Source organism: Petaurus breviceps, unplaced genomic scaffold, assembly GCF_028583685.1.
Source record: "Petaurus breviceps papuanus isolate PSGF00001 unplaced genomic scaffold, PetGlider_PUasm1.0 428, whole genome shotgun sequence".
Taxonomy (NCBI): domain Eukaryota; kingdom Metazoa; phylum Chordata; class Mammalia; order Diprotodontia; family Petauridae; genus Petaurus; species Petaurus breviceps.
In genome coordinates, this window is record NW_027186331.1 from 2,591,684 (window position 1) to 2,610,810 (window position 19,127).

At 47.6% G+C, this 19,127-nt stretch overlaps 1 protein-coding gene across 2 annotated transcripts in view; it reads left to right on the forward strand.

The window, feature by feature from the left end:
- DGCR8 (DGCR8 microprocessor complex subunit) overlaps window positions 1-16,147 on the forward strand; it is a 35,538-nt gene extending 19,391 nt beyond the window's left edge. Inside the window, exons 6-14 of one of the 2 annotated variants that reach the window (XM_069100859.1) lie at window positions 1,422-1,619; window positions 2,128-2,229; window positions 2,914-3,012; window positions 4,837-4,919; window positions 10,146-10,246; window positions 10,355-10,461; window positions 10,609-10,736; window positions 12,794-12,907; window positions 13,680-16,147. In XM_069100859.1, coding sequence (XP_068956960.1) covers window positions 1,422-1,619; window positions 2,128-2,229; window positions 2,914-3,012; window positions 4,837-4,919; window positions 10,146-10,246; window positions 10,355-10,461; window positions 10,609-10,736; window positions 12,794-12,907; window positions 13,680-13,763 — 1,016 coding nt within the window. In that variant the 3' untranslated portion in view covers window positions 13,764-16,147. The remainder of the gene's footprint in view (window positions 1-1,421; window positions 1,620-2,127; window positions 2,230-2,913; window positions 3,013-4,836; window positions 4,920-10,145; window positions 10,247-10,354; window positions 10,462-10,608; window positions 10,737-12,793; window positions 12,908-13,679) is intronic. The other variant, XM_069100860.1, reaches the window with a different exon arrangement.
- The last annotated feature ends 2,980 nt before the right edge of the window (window positions 16,148-19,127 follow it).

Below are 19,127 nucleotides of genomic sequence, written 5' to 3' on the forward strand. Positions count from 1 at the left end.
TTGGATCTAGTGAATAGTTTGTGGTTCTTTTTAAGAACTGTTTTTGTTTATAGCTTTTGGGCTTAAGGATATATGTTTGTCCTCATGAATCTTACATATCAGAGTTAAGCCAGGATTTTTTTTCCCAGTATATAACTTTCCTTTTTAACCCAGTGGCATTGGTTTTGTTTGCATAAAACTTTGCCATTTCATGTAACTACAGTTCTTTTCCCTTTTGTGATCTCCTCTGTCCCTTAAATAGATAAGAGCTCGTCTTAACTCTTAGTTAAAACTCTAGCCATGGCTTTGAGAAGTGCCTCATCTGGGTCTTTTCTAACGTTTCTTTTCTAATGTGGTGTGATCTTCAATACTCAGCTTGTGTCTATGAACTTGATTTAAGCCTAGTTTCTACCAAACTGATTTCTGATTTTCCCAGTGGTTCTTGTCAAATAGGTAGCTGTTCTTCAAATACTTTTATGTTGTTGGGTATTTGGGGCATAATTAGTCTGGTTTTGCTTCTGATTCTTTGCCATCTAATGTGTTCTTGTTATTCAGTTGTTTCTGTCATGTCCAACTCTTCATGACCCCATTTGGGGTTTTCTTGGGAGGGTACTGGAGTGGTTTGCCACTCCACCAGTTCATTTTACGATAAGGAAACAGGGTTAAGTGACTTGCCCAGGGTCACACAGCTTGTCTGAGGCCAGATTTGAACTTCATCCAGAGTAATCATTATGGGACTATCCATTTCACCACCTAACTGCCCTTCAGTCTGTTCAGAGGATCTACTGTAAAATTTTTTTAACCAGTATCAAATAGTTTTTTCATTTTAACTCTTGTTGTAACTTGCTGTCTGGAAGAACTAGCTACCCCTTATTTTTCCCCCTTGAGATTGTAAACCTTTTGTTCTAAATTAATTTGTGTTATGGCTCCTTCAAGTATCCCTTCAGTAGTTTAATGTAGCACTAAGTCTGTAAAGCAGTTCAGATAGTGTTTTCATTTGTATTGTATCGGTGTGACCAATCTGCAATTGGAGATCCCTCAATTACTGAATTTTTTTCTTTTTTTTTCTTTAGAAGTAGCATTTTGCAAAATGTGTCCAATGTCCCTTAGTAGATGGACTCAGTTATTTTATGCATTTGGTAGTTGTTTTGAATAGGACTTCCTTCCCTTTTATTTCTTCTTAGATTTTGTTACCTCTGTATAGAAATGCTATTAAGTTTTGGGTTTGTTTTATGTCCTGCTACTTTACTGAAGCTCTTAATTGTTTATACTAGTCCCTTTATCGTTTCTCTGGGTTTTCTAAGCAGCTACCATATTATCAGTAAATGGGTGTTGTTTTTTTTTCTCTGCCTTGTGTTTGGGCTTTTAATTGTTTTTACCAAATAATCGTTCATAATTTGATAACTAGAAACGACAGTGTTTCTTTGGCAATTTCTGCACAGATCTTGAAGACTTTCGAAACTATCTGGAAAAGCGGTTTGATTTTGAGCAAGTTACTGTGAAAAAGTTCAGGACTTGGGCAGAAAGACGCCAGTTCAACCGTGAAATGAAGCGGAAGCAAGCAGAATCTGAGAGGCCCATCTTGCCGGCCAACCAGAAACTCATTACTTTGTCTGTGCATGATGCGCCTACAAAGAAAGGTTAGTCTTATGTTTTAAATTTTAAAATTAGTAGAATCTAACCAGGCTGACTGGAGTTGGTCAATTTTGTGTTGTAAAATGTGCCTCTGAGGCCTTTCTTAATGGTCCATATGTGAAACGCTTTGTGGCATGAAACATTTCTCATCTAAGTAGCATAATACTTGGATTACTAAAGCTTTATATTCATATGTTAATTTGTTTCTGTGAGACTACTAGCTGACATTTACATAGCATTTTAAGGTTTAAAGATGATTTTATACACATTTTCATTTGAGCCTTATAAAATTCAAATATTGTCATCCTTGTTTGACAGATAGGAAAGTGAAGCCCCAGGAGTTTCTAGTCATTTGGCTAAGAAGTGGAGATTGCCAGGGCTCTTTCCCAGTGTCCTCTGCCTCTGACTTCCTCAATGTTGATTTCTCTTACTTCAGTGATGGCCACATGTCCATTTGTGGGGATGAAGGGGTTTAAAGGTCCCATGTTGTCAAATATTTCTTCTTTGTCACAGAATTTGTTATTAATCCCAATGGGAAGTCAGAAGTCTGCATACTGCACGAGTACATGCAGCGAGTCCTCAAGGTTCGCCCTGTTTACACTTTCTTTGAATGTGGTAAGTTCTGTTCCCTTCATTTAGGGGCTGGGTCTTCAGCCTGTTCTTTGTTAATTTGGTAGACCCAGAGTTTGCATATAATATGGGATCCAAGGGAGCTGACCTTAGTGCTGACTGCTCTAACCTGTCCTGTACCCACTGCCCCCAGGTAGGATCCTAGGAGTTAGAGATCCCATAAAGCTGGACTGGACCTTAGAGATGTCTCCCACAAACAAGGTGGGGGTGGGGTGGGGAGTGACATGCCCAAGGTCACACCCACACCCCCACACACCAACACACACAGGGTCAGGAGTAGAGGTGATATTTGAACCCCAGATCCTCTGATTCCAAATCTGGTTTTCTTTCCACTGGACCATGCTGTCTCCTCAGTAATCTCTGGTCAGCCTCTTATCAGTACAAACCCAATTTGTATTGATTTACACTTGGTGGGTTTTATAAAATTTTCTCCTTGTGCCTGTCCTCCTTTGCTGGATTCTAAATTCCTTCAGGAAGAAGAATGCTTTTTTCCCAGTGCTTTTTTGCTTTTTTTCTAAAAGTACCTTATAAAATGCTATACATAGTAGGCACTCATAAATGTTTGACTTAGAATTTAGTGAATTTAAACCCTGCATTGTGTTAGGGGATTTTTTGAGTGGTGTTTCATTTAGGCTAAATATTTTAAAGAGAATGTTTTCCATTTTTTAGAGAACCCAAGTGAGCCTTTTGGAGCCTCAGTGACTATTGATGGAGTGACCTATGGGGCTGGAACTGCAAGCAGCAAAAAGCTTGCAAAGAACAAAGCTGGTAACGTGCGCGTTTGTACCTCCCACTGCCCCACTGCCCATCTGTTTTACTGTCCCCGCCTCTCTGCCTGGGCTTGAGGAAGGCACCAAGTAGCAGCAGTCTTGGGTGTGCAGAGAAAGTGTTGATGACATTGCATAGCTTACAAGTGGTAAAATTCCAGTACACTTTGTTTTAGCACCAGAATTGGTTATCAAACTGTATTTTCACATTTCACAGTGGGTTTTTAGTGTGTTTTGAAATTTGCTTTGCCTTGTTGAGCTTTTTTTCACGATGATGGAGGCAGCCATGGCCTAGTGGATAAAGAGCTGGCCTTGAGCCCCTGAAGACCCAAGTTCCCGGCCCCTCCTGAAGCATCTTGGCTTTGTAACCTTCTCAGGACTGGAAGCAGCTCCTTAATGAAGTTGCACAAAAGGGCCTGGCCCGGCCCACATGTGTAGAGGGAGTTTCCTTACCCAGGAATTCCTGGCACCAGTCACATCATGGGTCAAGTCCCTCTCCCTGTCCCTTTCACGATGATCCCATAGTCTGGTTTCTAGAGCAGGAATCTATAGCTCCTTAGTTGGAGTGAGTTCCTTCTTGATTGTCCTCCTGTGATGCAGTCGGATAGAGGATTGCTAATGCAGCCCTGCCCACCCTGTATCCGGGTTAGCAGTGAGTTGGTCGTGTTGTGACTCATTGCTTCACTGGGCCCCACCCAGGAGGGGTCAAAAAAGGCATCTGACTACACATAGACACCTGTTGGTGCCAGCTAAGTGCGCTCAGCCTTTGGGGAGCCCTGCAGGCTTCTTTGTTGGGAGTCAGTCGAGCCATTTCCAGGACACAGAACTGAAAGAGCAGCACTTAATAGAGAGGGCAGGTGGGGGCAGGACAGTTGTACTGACCGCAGGGACAAAGGAGAGATGACAGAGTTTTTCCACAACAACAGACAAAAAGCCACTTCATGAAGGCCACTAGCCTTGCGTGCCTCAGTCCCCTTTGCAGAGATCATTTGAAGTTCACGAGACCCTGGTGTTGTCACCACAGAAGGGCTAAATTGGCCCAGGACCAATTCAACAAACATTTAAGTGCCTACTATGTACATTGCACTGTGCTGGGTAGGCACTGGGGGTAGGAAGATGAAAACCAAGCCGGTCTCTGATCCCCAGGACTTTACAGTCTGCTTGCAGAGCCAGAGCAGTGTATGGTCCAGCCTAAGAAGGTGTCGTTCCAGAATACCCACAGCTGGTGTGTGGGCACAGCCTGGGGAGGCCAGCCTGCTTCTTGACCTCCCGCTGCCTTGAAGGGGCAGTTTTTGTCTCTGAGATCTCAGCATGGAGCACACTTGGACCACTCGAAGTAAAGAGTAGCCTGGTGTAATGGAAGGAGTGTTGGGCCTCAGCTTGAACCCAGGATCTGCCCCTCACTAACTTGGTGTATGACCTTGGGCAACTCACTTCCCACCTCTAGGTGTTAGCTTTCTTCTCTATAACGAGAGCAGTGGCCTGATGATCTCTAAGGTCCCATCCACTTCCCAGATCCGGAGATGATGGTGAAGAGCCAGACCCAGACCCAGAGCACACTATGGACACTAGGAACGGAGAGGGGAGGAGGAGTGGCCGGTGAATCGTAGGTCAGGGATGATCCTTTTCCCTAGACGGGCACGTGAGCATGTACAGACGTGCCCTGAAGAGCCACCCATTTCCTTAGGTTTGTGATTGTAAGCTTGGCGATGACTTAGCCATAGAAGAGCGTTGGCTGCCCCACTCCTGCCAGCCAGTCAGTGTCGAGATCTTTCCTCTTGCGATCATTAAGAATGAGCACAAACTGAAATGATTGCTCTTTTAGCCCGAGCCACCCTGGAAATCCTCATCCCTGACTTTGTTAAGCAGACCTCCGACGAGAAGCCCAAAGACAGCGAAGAGCTGGAGGTAAGTCTGCTGAGCCGCCCTTTCTGGGTGAAGGGATTAGCGTGCCCAGATGACCAGCCTGGAAGGGCCTGGAGAGATCCCCTGAGTCAGCGTCCTGCCCAGGTGAGGCTTGGAATGTTAGCAGCCTGGCCTTGCTGTGGAGTCCCTCTCATCCCATTCCCTCAGGATGCTGGCTCCCTTTTCCAGCAGGTTCTGGGGGTTCCATGCTGCCTAGGCCTCTTTTCTGCTCTGTCAAAGGGGAGTTCACTTTTCCCCCTTAATTCTTCAGTGGGCCCTAGAGCTCTCTTTTGCAGAATCCTACCAGGAGCACTTTGTTTTGTTCTCTCCCTCTGACCTTAAAAATCTCTCAGAAAGCAAGAAGGGCAAGGTTTGCCTGGGGAGAAGGGTGGCCTTGGTGAACATGGAGAATGTGGAAGCTGTGAACCAACCTGTTTGCAGGGGCAGAGGGGACCGCAGGCTGTTGGACAGAGACAGGGAAGTCTGAGGAGCCTTGGGCTTGGCCGTTTTTCTCCAAGGGTGTGTACAAGGAAGGAGTCATGTCTTGGGTGATAACACCATGCAGGGAGGTCACTGGGCTAAGAGCTAGGGAAGGAAAGAGACTTGGGGAGATGGACATCCCCCACTCTTCAGGACCACACATTCCAGCAGAGAAGATTCTAGGGGCAGGTCAGCTGGAGAAAGCAGTTGGTTATGTGGGTCTTCTCGGATGTGCTATCTGCTGTAGCGTCTGCAAAAGTAGTCAACTGGTCACATTTCCCCATGATTTCTGTTCCTAGTTGTTCAGTGATTGGTTAGTGGTGGTGGGGAAGTCATTTCCACAAACATTTATTAAGTATTCTCTGTGCCAAGCTTCAGAGATAGGAGAGGCAGAGCCAGGTTCTGCTTTCAGGGAAGGGGTGGGAAAACAGTGCCAAGAAAAAGGCATGAGGGGCAGAGGGAAGCAGAAGGGGCCCCAACAGATGTTGGGGTGTTAGTAGAGATGTGAAAGCATCCAGGATGAAGGTGGGCAGGGGCAGATGCCAGACACGTGAGTAAAGGGATTCAGTGTTGGGAGATGGGGGTGTTCTCTGAGGCCAGTGTCCCTGGACCTCAATCTGTGTATGAATGTAGAGAAGATAGGAAAATGAGGAAGGGGCCACCCTAAGAACAGTATTTGGGGTGCAGGCCTGGGAGTCAGGAGGGCCTGAGTTAAAATACTTTCTCTTTGAACTAATTTTAACCTTTCTGGGCCTCAGTTTCCTCATCCTGTATGATGGCAGTTGAAGAAGATGACAAAGTACTTGATAAACCTTGAAGTGTTTCCTAAATGTTAGCTGCTATTCTTTTATATTGGATCTTAGAGGTAATAGGGAGGACCCATTGGACCTGTGCATTATAAAGAACATGTTCACAGGTGAGTGAAAGATGGATTGGAGTCAGATCAGCCAGCAAGCTACTGCCATAGTCCAGGTGTGAGGCAGCTGGGGGCAGTGTGAGAGGGGGAGGGAGGAAACCGATGCCCCCAAGGTTGGGAGCACGATGGGGGTCCCAACAGTAATAGGGAGTAGACAGCGTTTGTGGGGAGAAAGATGAATTTGATATGTCTCAGGGCATCAGGTCTACGTGTCCAGTAGGAAATTGAAGGTGTGAGGCTGGAGGGAGGTTATCAGAAAGGTCAGGGTTGGAGAAATGACCAGGGAATCCTTAACCTCAAGTTGAGAATGGCATCCCTGGTTGCTGTTGAGATCACCAGGTGACAAGCTGGGGAGGGGAGCGAGTGTGCCTGCAGTGATGGCCCGAAGGCCGGACAGGAAGCCAGGCAGGTGACAGAACTAACACTGCCTGGTCAGGTGACCACCTGAGGGCTCCATGGCCCCTTCCCACCTGGAGATGTGGTGGTCCCCTGGTACAGGCTGGAAGGAGCCTTCAGAGCAGTCGGGTGTGACTGACACCTTGAGTTCGGGTCCTTTTTGATGTTCAGGCTGTGTTTTCCAACCCTCTTCGTGGGGTCCTTTTTGTTTGCATTTTTCTCTTTAGCTCAAATTGTACATGGCGCTTTATGCTGGTCAAGGTTGTCTAGTTCATCTGCTTCATCATTGTTTTGAGTTTCTGTGATCTGTTCTAGGATGTATCTGTAAATAGTTCCAACCTGGGTCTTGCAAGCAGAACCTTTTATCACTACAGCTTGTGCATTCCTGCCTCTAAGCTGGGGAGCCCATGGTCTCTTTTCCTCCTTTTTTCTTCCCCTTATTTCTATGGACCTCCTTGAAGATCCTTCTCGGTTGAGCTCAGATGGCGCCTCTCTGGGAGCCTTGCCAAGATCTCTCCAGTGGGATATGCTTGTTTCTCCGGGGTCTCCATGGGCTGCCCTGGGACCCTCTTAAGCAGGTTTCTGCCTCCTGCCTTTTCCCATAGGAACAGGGACTTGATCTCAGCGTGATCTCCTCCCCCTGTGCATACATAGTGCATGGGAGGGGCTTAATAAACATTCTGAATGAGATACTTTAATTGAATTACTGTCTCCTCCGAGTCTGCATGTCAGAGTAAATTGGGCCAGCCTGATGGTTTCATCAAACTATGGTTGGCTTTCTTACCCGAGGAAGTCCTTAGTGTTTGTGCTGGTGTCTCTGAAGCATTGCTGTGAGCCTCCTGAGCGTTGACAACATGTCTGTAATGGCCAGGGCCACTCTCATTCCTTTATTAAGGATGGAACTATCTGCCCTTGTCATCGTCCCCCCCCCCCCCCCCCCCCAGAAAATCCAGCTCTCTTTAACCTGTGGGCCCGTGGCCCCACCCCGCGCCCCCTCCCCCCCCGATTCTCCCCAGAGGCAGTCTCCATTGGGAGGAAGGGCCCAGACAGTCCTCGTCTTCCAGACCCGGTCGTGCTCCCACAGACACTTCCCTCCCTGGCTTGGCAGCTCCCTTTTGTGTGGTGTCTTCCCCTGTTAGAACGTCAGCTTCTTGAGGTCAGTCACTATCTTTTTGCTTATATTTGTATTCCCAGCACCTAGCGCAGGGTCTGACACTTAGTTAGTGCTTAATGTTTCTTGATGTGACACCTCGCCAGATGGTGATTCTCACAGGGGTGTAGCCACGGGGGCTTTGACTTCCGGAAGATGCCCCTCGTGCTTTGACAGACATGAAGTTGAGCTGGGTTTTTTTAATCAGTCCAGGTTTAAACTCACATCATAGAGTAGACATATACCTGAAAAACTGGGGATTCGAGTGTGTCATTTGAAATATTGGGAGCTTGTTACAATTTTCTCCGAGTTTTTTGTGGTTCTTTTGTCTCATTGGAGACTTGTGTTACAGCTGGCGAGGGATTTAGAGCCCAGCTTTTAGCCCGCCTGAGTCGCTGTCAGACACCAGGTTTTTTGGTGCTTGTCTTAGGGGTCTGGCTTAGTTTCTGAGGCCGGGGTTTTAGGCAGCTTGACCCCATCAGCCTTCTTGATGATATTGGCAGATCTCCTTCCGTCCTTGGGGTCCCACATGTGACCCTCCTGTGAATGCTTTTTCAGTTGCCATCCTCCTCCCTCCTCAGTTGAGAAATCATTGGATGGACAAGTATTCAAGAAACTCCTGCCCAGAAAGAGTCCTGCCCTGTCTTTATTCCTCTGTTTGTTCCTGTCGACTGCAAGAAGGCGAGGTTTGGAGAGTTTGGCTTCAGAGCACCTGGGCCCACGTGTCATAGCTAACTGCCATTAGTAGTTAGTGGCCCGCTGCTCAGGTCCTTCCTCTGTAAAACAGGGGACTGAAGTTAGTTCATCTTCATGGTCTCCTTATCCTTTGGTATTCCATAAACTTTATGACTTGCCAGATTGTGTTTTCTTTGCTAATTAAAATCTTCAATCCCTACACTGATCTCTGTGAATTAAACAAGTAGCCACATTTGGAGATTTCTGATATGGATGCTTTTCCAGCTCTTTTGGCCTTTTTTCAGAAACAAATAATTTGCAGATTGGGAGGGGCCTTGTTTCCAATCTATTTAACCCGTAAACCAGAGGAATTGAGAGAGTTCTTGAGTGCAGCCTTCTGCTTTTACAGATGAGGAAGTGACCTTGGAGGTCAATGTCCAGACCACAGTGACAGGCCAGATTTTGGACCAGATCCTTGGACTCTAAATGTGGGACCCTCCAGCTCTACTAGCCTGTAATGTACCTGAGACCCAGCTCTGCTTACAGGCCTCCAGTGAGGGCCAGTCTGTTACCCATTCCACCTCCCTTGCAGACAACTCTTAAGTGTCAGGGGTGCTTTGCTGACATCCGGACTAAATCGACTTCTTAGGATCTTCCACCCATTGCTCCTGGTTCTCTGCTCTGGGGCCAAGCACTTCCACTGCTTAGATCCAGCTTTTGTGTCCCCCTCGGGGCCCGAGCCAAATGCGCTTCATCTTTCACTCAGAGTCATAGTGTCTTCCACTCTGGTTCCAGTTAGCTTGGGAGTAGGGGTGTTAGGCTCCTTCGAGGCAGCTGAGGGGATCAGGGCACAGGCTTCACCATAGTGTTGAAGGAAAGGGGGGTTCTCTAGGGTCAGCAGGGAGAGCTTTGCAAACACAAGAGTGACAGGAGATGAGTGAGGAAGAGAGAAGGCCAAGTTGACTGGACCCTGAGCACACTAGGAGTGTGATGGTGATGAAGTTGGAAGCAAGTCAGGGCCAGGGCTTGAAGGACTTCTAGAGCCACACAGGATTTCATTTTATCTGAGAGGTGGGGGAGGTGGGTGATGGGATCAGACCTGTACTGTGGAAAGTACCTGTCCTGGGCATAGACCAATTAGAATCCTCTTTGCATAGTAGGAGAAAGGTGCTGAGGGCCTGAACCAGTCAGCAACTGTGGCTGGAGAGAGGACTGCACACAAGACATGGCGGGGGGTAGACATGGGAAGATTTGGCGACTGATGGGGTGTGTTCCCAAGAGTGTATTATCTTAAGGTGCAGAGTTCCCTCCACACCCCCACCCTGTATCCTTTTACTTATTCTCCTGTCCTGACTCACGGTCTAGTTGGGGTTTTTGTCCCACTGAGTAGCACTAAGCCCAAATCTGTCTCCTTGTGTTAGAGTCTCTGAGCACAGATGCTTCACCGTGGACAAGAGGAGTTCTGATTTGAACAGCAGTGCTTGTGGTGTCCTTGTTCTGCTCGGTGTTTTAATAAAGCCTCGTATGTCTCTCTACCTGGAAAGGAGCGGGTGTATAATTACCTATTTTTGATTGATTCCACATTTAATAACGGCTTTAATGTTTTTTGTAGTATTTCAACCATATCAGTATTGAAGATTCACGGGTATATGAACTGACCAGTAAGGCGGGACTTCTGTCACCATACCAGATTCTCCATGAGTGCCTTAAAAGGTAGGAGGAGGATCTGGGCAGCATGCATGCCCGGGCTTGCCAGGGTTACTGCATCTGGTCCCTGGAGCTTGTCGCTGTAAGTGATAGAAGCTTGTCTTTCTCTTAAAGAAACCACGGAATGGGCGACACAAGCATCAAGTTTGAAGTGATCCCCGGGAAGAACCAGAAGAGCGAATATGTGATGACGTGTGGGAAACACGCTGTCCGCGGCTGGTGTAAGTGGAGCAGGCTCCCCCCCACCGCCTCACAGCCCCCTCCTTCTGCTCTCGAGTTAAATGACTCCCTACTTCAGGAGCTTAGCCTCCACTGGAGGGCTTTGTGTCTCCTAATGTTCCTTCCTATTTTCTCCTCTTTTTTAATAGGTAAAAATAAGAGAGTTGGGAAACAATTAGCCTCGCAGAAAATCCTTCAACTTCTGCACCCACATGTCAAAAACTGGGGCTCTTTATTGCGCATGTATGGCCGGGAGAGCAACAAGATGGTGAAACAGGTGATGGGGGCTCTCTGTTCACTCCTGGGTCGGCAGATGTCATTTTCATGGCCCCAGCTGAAACCCATCCTCCTTCCCTCTGTGGAATCACGTTCCTGCTCCTCCGCTGGGCCAAGAGTCCTTGTCTCACTTGTACCCCGGTGATGCCGAGTAACTCAAGGGACTTTGACTGAGAATCAGTCAAGTGTCCGAGCCCAAACAGATTCATCAGAATCTCAGTGTTGAAAAGGAGTGATCTTAGTGGTTGGATCCAGCCTCTTCTGGCAGCAGGAATCCTTCCTACAACCTCTGGACAGCTGCTGATGAAATGAACCTCCCCTGAGGTAGCCATGGAAACAGGAAGCTATCCCAAGGCATTCTCTGGCCTTTCTAGGCTTCCCGCCTTCCTGGCTTGGGGATTTCTTATAGCACAGATGTGCCTGGGAGCAGTCTTTGAATGTTCCTCTGCTTCCTGTCAGATCCAGTGTTGCAGGGCTCCACCAAGGGGGCTTTAAAGTGGAAAATGTGATCAAATCTTAGAAAAAGGCTTCAGAACTTCATCCGGGGTTTTTGGGTCTTTCTCTGACGGCCTTCCTTTGGGGATGCTGCTTACTGGGTAGAACTGGCAGAACGTGAAGGGAAGGTGGGCAGAGAAGATCACTGGACAGTGAGGGAACGTTTCCTAACTTGTTTCTAATCAGACTAATTTGGGATAAAACTGGAGGAGGTTTTCATATGAGTTTACAAATAAATAAGGGAGTTTCTACATTTCTAATAAAGATGTAATGCGAACAAGTTTTCATTCAAAAAAATGAGGGATAGATCCATTAAAGTCTGTTGTAGCTCTGTTATATGAAACGAGCCTTTTGGTATATTGACCTTTAGTGCCTGATCTCAGTAGGCATTTTCTCTCTGCTGTGACCCCAGTGAAATTTGCTTCTGCTCAAGATCCAGAACAAGGTTGTGTGTCCTCATGTCTAGCCATTGGGATGGGTTGTGTTAGTTGTAGAATTCCTTCTTCCCTCCTTTGTGGGAAAGGATCTGCCCAACATTGAGCTAAAACTTTGCTTGTAGGGGCGGCCAGGTAGCACAGCGAGTAAGAGCACCGGCCCCAGAGTCAGGATGACCTGGGATTGAATCCGGGCTCAGACACTTAGCACCCACCCAGAAACACCTGGCCATGTAACCTTAAGCAAGTTACTTTTAACCCCAATTGCTTTAAACAAAAAAAAACTTTGCTTGTATTTTCTCATTTTAATGTGACTACCTTGGGGTGGAATAGAGGGGAGCATGCTCTCTTCACAGCTGTTGCAGAGGGAGTTTGTAGGGAGGATTCCCACGTCTCTTCCAAAAGGGGTTAGACTCAACTATTGAGCTCCTTTTCAACACTGAGATTCTGGTGGAGTCCACTTGTATACACAACCTAATTAGGGAGAATCCTTGAACCTTCTATAACCCCTGAAGGAGGTATAGACAGCACAAGTCTTCTCCTTGACTTACCAATGAGACCACTTGGACTTCAGGAACAGCTAATAAGGAGTAAACCTTCTGGCTCCGTGTTCCATGATGGTTTTTGACTCTTACCTCCATTGTTGTCACCTTGGTTCCTTCCCTTGGCCTGTGACACAGACACACACACCTCTGAAACTTCTCTCCCATAAGTCCACTGGAAAGTTTGAGCCTATCCTGCAAGGCCTGGGACTTGTTGCATAGCCAGGCAGCGGCAGCGTTTAAGAGGCACCCTCTGCTTGCCTTGGCACGTGGCCTATGTGACCCCTTGGTCCAGCTTTGCTCTTAGCATTGGCCCTGGTTGGCCAACACCATCAGGGTCTGACATTGGGAATTAAGAGATGGCAAATCAGAGAGGGAAGCAACCTAGGCCATATGTGTCAGCTGGAGCCGGAGAGCTCGTGACCCATATTTATGTCCTTGGATGCAGAAAGCTCGTGCTTTGCTGAACCCCAGTTTCCTCAAGCTGCCACACGTCAAGAGCACCTTCAGCCTTCCCTGCCTTAGTTGGGCAAACACACTTTTTGCCATTCTTTGACATTCCCTGTCGCTGTCATGTTGTTCAACAGGAAATGTCAGATAAAAGTGTGATTGAACTTCAGCAGTACGCCAAAAAGAACAAGCCAAATCTACACATTCTGAACAAACTGCAGGAAGAGATGAAAAAGCTGGCTCAGGAGAGGGTGAGCAGTGGCCTGGGCAAGGGGAGGGAGTGCTAGGCACACAGCCCTTGTGCGCGCCCTTCCCTGATTCCTCCAGAGCAGAGGAAACTTCCATGCTGGAGGCCTCCTTGGGTGGAGGTCACCGTGTGTGGGGGTGCTCCCTGACTGTACTTAGCTTTTGATCCCCCTTCCTCCCACCCAGCAGGGGCATTTTCCAGAGACCTGCCCAGAAGCCAGCAGCATAGGAGAAGAGACTCACCTAGTTCCAAGAGAAAAGTGTAGCCCACAGGACTGAAGGGGCGCCCCCCCCTTCTGCCATCTGCTTTACACTTTCTTCCTAGTTCAGGCACTAGCTATAGGGTGACCCCCAGAGTCTTAGCCACAAGACCACACAAACTGCCTTAAGGTTCTGGGGCACTGTCTATATTTTGAACCCACACATGGACTGAGTGCAGTCCTCTTAACCCACCCACCCTTTTCTTTGCCCTCTTTCCTCCAAGTCTCTCTACTCCGTTTGTTGGCCAAAACATGGCCTTTACCTTTCCTTCTTATCTGATTTTTTTTCTGGGCTTTGGTGATTTTTCTCTCCTGGGTTGTCTTAATGCATTCTGTGCGTTTCAGCCGCATTCAGAGCCAGACTGGCTTCTCCTCAGCCCTGAAGATGTGGCTTCTGCCAGACAAAGCTCAAGAGGCTTGTGTGTCTGTAGGTGGTTTTAGGCAGCTTTGAACTGTTCAGTGAGTTACCCACCTTTTGGTTGAAAATCTTCTCCTGTGCTTGGCCTTCTGTTTGTAGGAGGAAACCCGGAAGAAGCCCAAGATGACCATAGTTGAGTCAGCTCAGCCCGGCAGTGAGCCTCTGTGTACGGTCGACGTGTAACCAGCAGCCCAGGTGGGGAGCAGTGAGACAAGCAGCCTGTGGCCTCTGGGCACCATGCACAGCAGGCTGCTCTTCAGAGACACGTTCTTCTGTTTCTGCCCCATGGGGCCCCTGTCATTCACCCCCAACTTGTTACCTCTTAGGAGTAATGTTTAAATGATTGGTCAAAAAAGAAAAAAAAAAGGGCTCTTTGGGGGGGCCACCAAGCAGAGATGCTAACCAACCACCCTTCACTACAGACCTTGTAAAAGCAAGCACTTTGTCCTTGACAGTCATCCATGGTGTCTGCATTGGATGGGTGTTTCCAGATCAGATTCAGAGTATGTACAGTTTGGAGCAGATATATCAGAGATATATGAAGAGATACAGGCTTCTGTGTATGTGCCTCACACTATTTTTATGGAAGGTTTTGTTGCATTTCAGCTTGTAACTGTATGCACTGGGAGAGCACCGTTTTGTTTGGTGCCAGAGAAAAGGACTAATAATAAGCAAGGAGCCTCGTTCCAAATGGAGGCTTGAACCCGTTGGATAGGGAGCCCGTCCCTGCTGGAGGCCAGGCCTGGGCAGCAGGACAAGCTCGTGTTTTTAAATCTCAAATCACAATGACTAGTAGTAGGGGTGAGTGACAGGTTTGATTCTCCCCTCTTCCCCCCCCCCCTTTTTAAAAAATATTGGAGAAGAGCTAGGTTAAGTGGTTAATTGTAACAGTGAAACTCTGGCCCTTTATGCGTGAAAGCCACTTTTTGAATCTTGGACAATAGACATTAATTGACAACAATTAATTCTTTTAACTGAACTCCTGCCAGTGCATAGCAGTTACAAACTGAAGCCGCAATTGGCCGATTTTAATGGGTTTACTGCCTTGAGTGCATTTTTATTTGTTTTTCTACCCAAGTCTTAAAACCCTTAAAAAGAGACTTTTTTTAATACCAAGACTCCCCCTTCTCTCCCTCTTTTCCTTCTGGGTACCACACCCAGCAAAAATGTTTAGGGAATTGGTTTTTCTCAGTGTGTGGCTGGCAGACTGTGGAGCTGTGCTGTAACACTTTGGTGAGATTTTTGTAGTATTCTTGAAAAGCAGCTTTGGCCTTGATGTGTGGAGTGTGTTAATGACAATGAATTAAGTCACTGGGGGTGTCAACCTGGTTGACAACCAGAGGGAGTCCAGTCAGCTTTGACATTCAGTTGAGGGCTAGCTTGAGGCCTCAGGGGTGGCATGGGGCTCTGTGGCCTGGCTCCTGCACCTGCCTTCAGGGGTCTATTGACTTCTTTGTCAAACAGTGGAGTTATTTACATACCCCCTCTGACAGCAAAAGTACTCAGTCATGGTGCTTGTCTGAGCAGGACCCCCTCTTTCTAAGAGCTAGGGGCAGACAAAGGGGCAGCCTGTCCTCTCCCTCCAAGAAAGGGTGACTTACTTTGGTTTCCAAGCTCCTTGCCCTGCAGACGCAGCACCAGGCTACCCCTGGTCCTTGTGCCTCCATCTCCACTAGTGGACAGGCTGTGAGCTACATGAATCCCAACAGGTCTAGAAGAAAACAAACTTGCTCAGTTAGTCTCATGGGATATTTAGTGTAGAGAAGGAGAAAAGATTTCTCAGCCCTTCTCTAAAATGGCTTCTTTTAAGTAGAGCTTTAACAGGAGATGCAAGTCTTTGGGGGAGACTTGATGAATTAAGCAGCCACAGCTCTTGGCAAAGATCTTTGCTGTCTGGGAAAGATGGGGCTGACCTTCACCTTTAGGCAGCGCTGTCTACCCCTGCCCACCTGGGCCAACCACCCCAGTAGATTTGCTTCCCCTCCTCAGACCCTGCCCCAGAGTTTTCACACAGACCTGATGATGTTGCCTTGGAAACAGGTGAAAACCCCAGGCACCGCCTTGTTCTAACTGGCACATTGCTTTAGTCTTCCGGCAGCCCCTAGCTCTGAATCATGTGAAGATGACCTTTGCCCCTAGCAAGTTGGGGCAGAAACTCATGACCCAAAGCTCCATCCGTATCTGACATCGTCACATGAGCAGCCTCCGGCTGCTGGACTCTACTCTGCAGACCGAATGTAGCCTCCCTTGCTCTGGGTCGACTTGGGGCTCAGAGCCTTACCTTTAGACAGGAGTGGAGTCTGCTGGGCTAGTGGCATGTTAGTGAGGTCGAGGTCCATCAATGGGTCGTTGATTGAACGTTGCCATCTGCATGATAATCGCGTGGCCATGGGCATCCATGAAGTGGGCACCAGTGTTGGGAATGCCAGGAACCAGCTGTGGACTCTGCCTCAGGCAAAACTGTCCAGAGGAAGCTGCCGCCCCTGCTTGTCCTTGCTCTTGGTCGGGTGTGTGTCCTGGGTGGTGGGCTTCTCAAGGTACTGTGTCAATAAAGTGGGACCATCCTCTTTGCTTGTTTGCCTTTGTAATCTTAAGCTCTGGTGAAGCACAGATTCCTGTCCTCCTGGAGCTTAGTTAAGAGGGACGGGACACAGCAGAGGCATGTTACTGCATCTGGCTTGTTGGAGAGCCTGGCATGACCAGGGGCACACATTTATTAAGTGCCTCCACATTTATCTTTGTTGATCCTGTGGACTATGAACATCCATTATGGGGCTGCAGGGGCTCACTTGCTTATAAGGCAAGAGGCAACTTGGCTTTGCCAGTGAAACTTTGTGCCCCATCCTGCCATGTGAAAAGGGTGGCCCTACTGTCGGGCTCTCACTCACTTGGCACAGTTGGGCAGATGTTTGCCAAGTGCCTGCAGATGTGACTGGTACCAGAGAAACATGGAGTCCCTGCCCTGGACCCTGCATTGTAATACATGCACTGCCTTGGAGGCTGACTGCAGATCCGAGCTCTGGGGGCCTCTAGTGGCCTGTGGTGGCTTTCTCTGCAGGATCCAGGGCTAAATAAAGATGCAATTAGAAGGGGCAGAGAGAAATAGGAACATTGGAGGGCACTGGACCAGGAGGGGACAAGCACTGGCAGAAGTAGGGGTGCGGAGATGACCTGGCTGAGCTCTGAACACAAGCTCAGTGCTTGGACTGGACCTCTCTGAGCCAGCGTTCCTTTCGCTGTAAAATGAGGGGTGAAGCCTATTAGTTTTCAGAGATGCTTCCAACGTCACGGCTATGATAGAGGCTTAAAGTTGACGCTGCAGAGATGCCAGGGGGCCCCAGGTCAGCTTGCATGTGTTTCCAGACCTGATTGCACCACAGAGTACTGGCCTCACATCTGGGTTCCCAACAAGGGACCCAGTGTTGAGCCTGCAGAGCCAAGAGACCAATGAAGAGACAGGCGATGGGCATCCTGAGAGAACTGGGGTGTTTTCAAGTCACTACACTATCCCAGTGGAAGTGATGGGACCCCCTCCAATGAAGGCTGACATTCTTAAGGTAGAATTTCTCTGGTATTTGGTGACTTGTGAGATCCCTTCTCAGCTCCTATGTGAGGAGGGGTGAACCCTGGATTAATGTGGAGTCTCTTCCTGTGTTAAGTGTGGGGTGCAGTGTCAGAGCTGGGTTTGAATCCTGACTCCCATTTGGAGAGCTTGGTTTTTTTTTAAGTGTCTCGTCCTTATATTAAACCAAGACATACTCTAGTTGTCCTTCAGGGGCAATTGTTCTATGACTCCAGCAAGAGCCCTTCAGATGCCTGTTTCGAAGACTGAGCTGGAAGGGACTGGAACCATCCTCTAGTGCCTGTTGCCTTCATTTTACACAAGAGGAAGCAAGCCCACAAAAGTTAGTGGGTTGTCTGTTGAGGTGGTGCAGTCAATACTGGGCCAATAGGAAGACCTGAGTTCAAATCCAGGCATTTCACAGCTGTGTGACCCTGAGCAAGTCACTTAACTGCTGTCAGCCTCAGTTTCTACATCTTTTAAAAGGATAATCCAAGGTGGTTTTGAAGATCAAGTGAGATCCTGTTTTTTGAAGTTAAAATCCTAAAGGAGCCTGAGAAGTGGCAGCTGGTACTTGATTCTGGCTGTTGTGGAGGGGCTCCATGCAGCCTCCCATGACCAGTGCCCTTCCTAGCCCTCTCTGCGTTACAGAGCCTTTCTCACACTGCCTACTAGTTTGGTACCCCCCTAACATTGCTTTTTGGAGGGCGATTGGGGTTAAGTAACTTGCCCAAGGTTACATGGCTAGTTTGTGTGTGGGGGTGGGTGGGTGGGTGTTAAGTGTCTGAGGCCAGAACCCAACTCTGGTCTCCCTGACTCCCGGCACCAGCGCTTTACTCACTGCGCCACCTAGCCGCCCCAACACAAACTTCATTTTTATTTGTACCAGGTTAAGGTTGTAAGTAAGGAAATTGGTGGCTTAATAGAGAGAGGAGAGACATAAACACAAGCAAAGGAAATGTCAGCTAGGTAGATGAACTTACAAAAAAAAGGAGTTAAATTGGGTGGCAAGAAGGAAAGAGAGCAGAACCCAATGATCTGGGTCTGGGCTGAACCCAGAGGGAAAAGTCTTGTTTATTGCATTCCAGTCTCCCTTAACTCCTGCCCACTTCTATTGTTAAAGAGGGATTAAGGGACAGAAATACATAATGATGGAGTGGAGCAGACCATGAATGTAAATGGGATCAACTTGCCCATAAAATAGAGGACAAATACTTGTTCAGAAGAAACACACACTCATGCACACACTTCAGTGGAGCAGTGAATAGAGCACTGGGCCTGGAGTCTGGAAGACCTGAGTTCCAATCCAGCCACAGACATTTACTAACTGTGGGCAAGGCAGTTCACGTCTGTTTGCCTCAATCAAATGGGGACAGTTAAGAGTACCTACCTTCCAGGGCTGTGAGGATCAAATAAGAGAATAATTTTACATTATAAAGTTTTTAGTACAGTGCCCGACACATAGTAAAGCATATATGAATATTACTATTATTATTTTTATATCCTATGGGGTTAGCACAGGGCAAAAAGTATACTTCAACTAGAAGTAAAAATTGGTGGCAGTCACAGTCACAACATTACAATATACACAGTTTACATAAATTGATGCTGAATAAAGTGAGCAGAATAATGTTGTATATAGTAACGGCAACATTGTACAATAACTGACTGACTTAGTCCTTCTAAGCTGCACCACAATGACCAAAGAAAATCCCAAAAGACTCATGATGGAAAATGTCATCCACATCCAGAGAAAGAACTATGGAGTCTGAATGCATGTTGGGGCATACCATTTCCCCCCTTTTTTTTTGTTTTTCATGGCTTTTCCCTTTTGTTCTGTTTCTTTCACAACATGACTAATGTGGAAATATGTTTAACATGTTTGCACATGTACGACCTGTATCAGACTGCCATCTTGGGGAGGGGGAATGGGAGGAAGGGAGGGAGAAAATGTTAGAGCATGAAATCTTATATAAAATGAATGT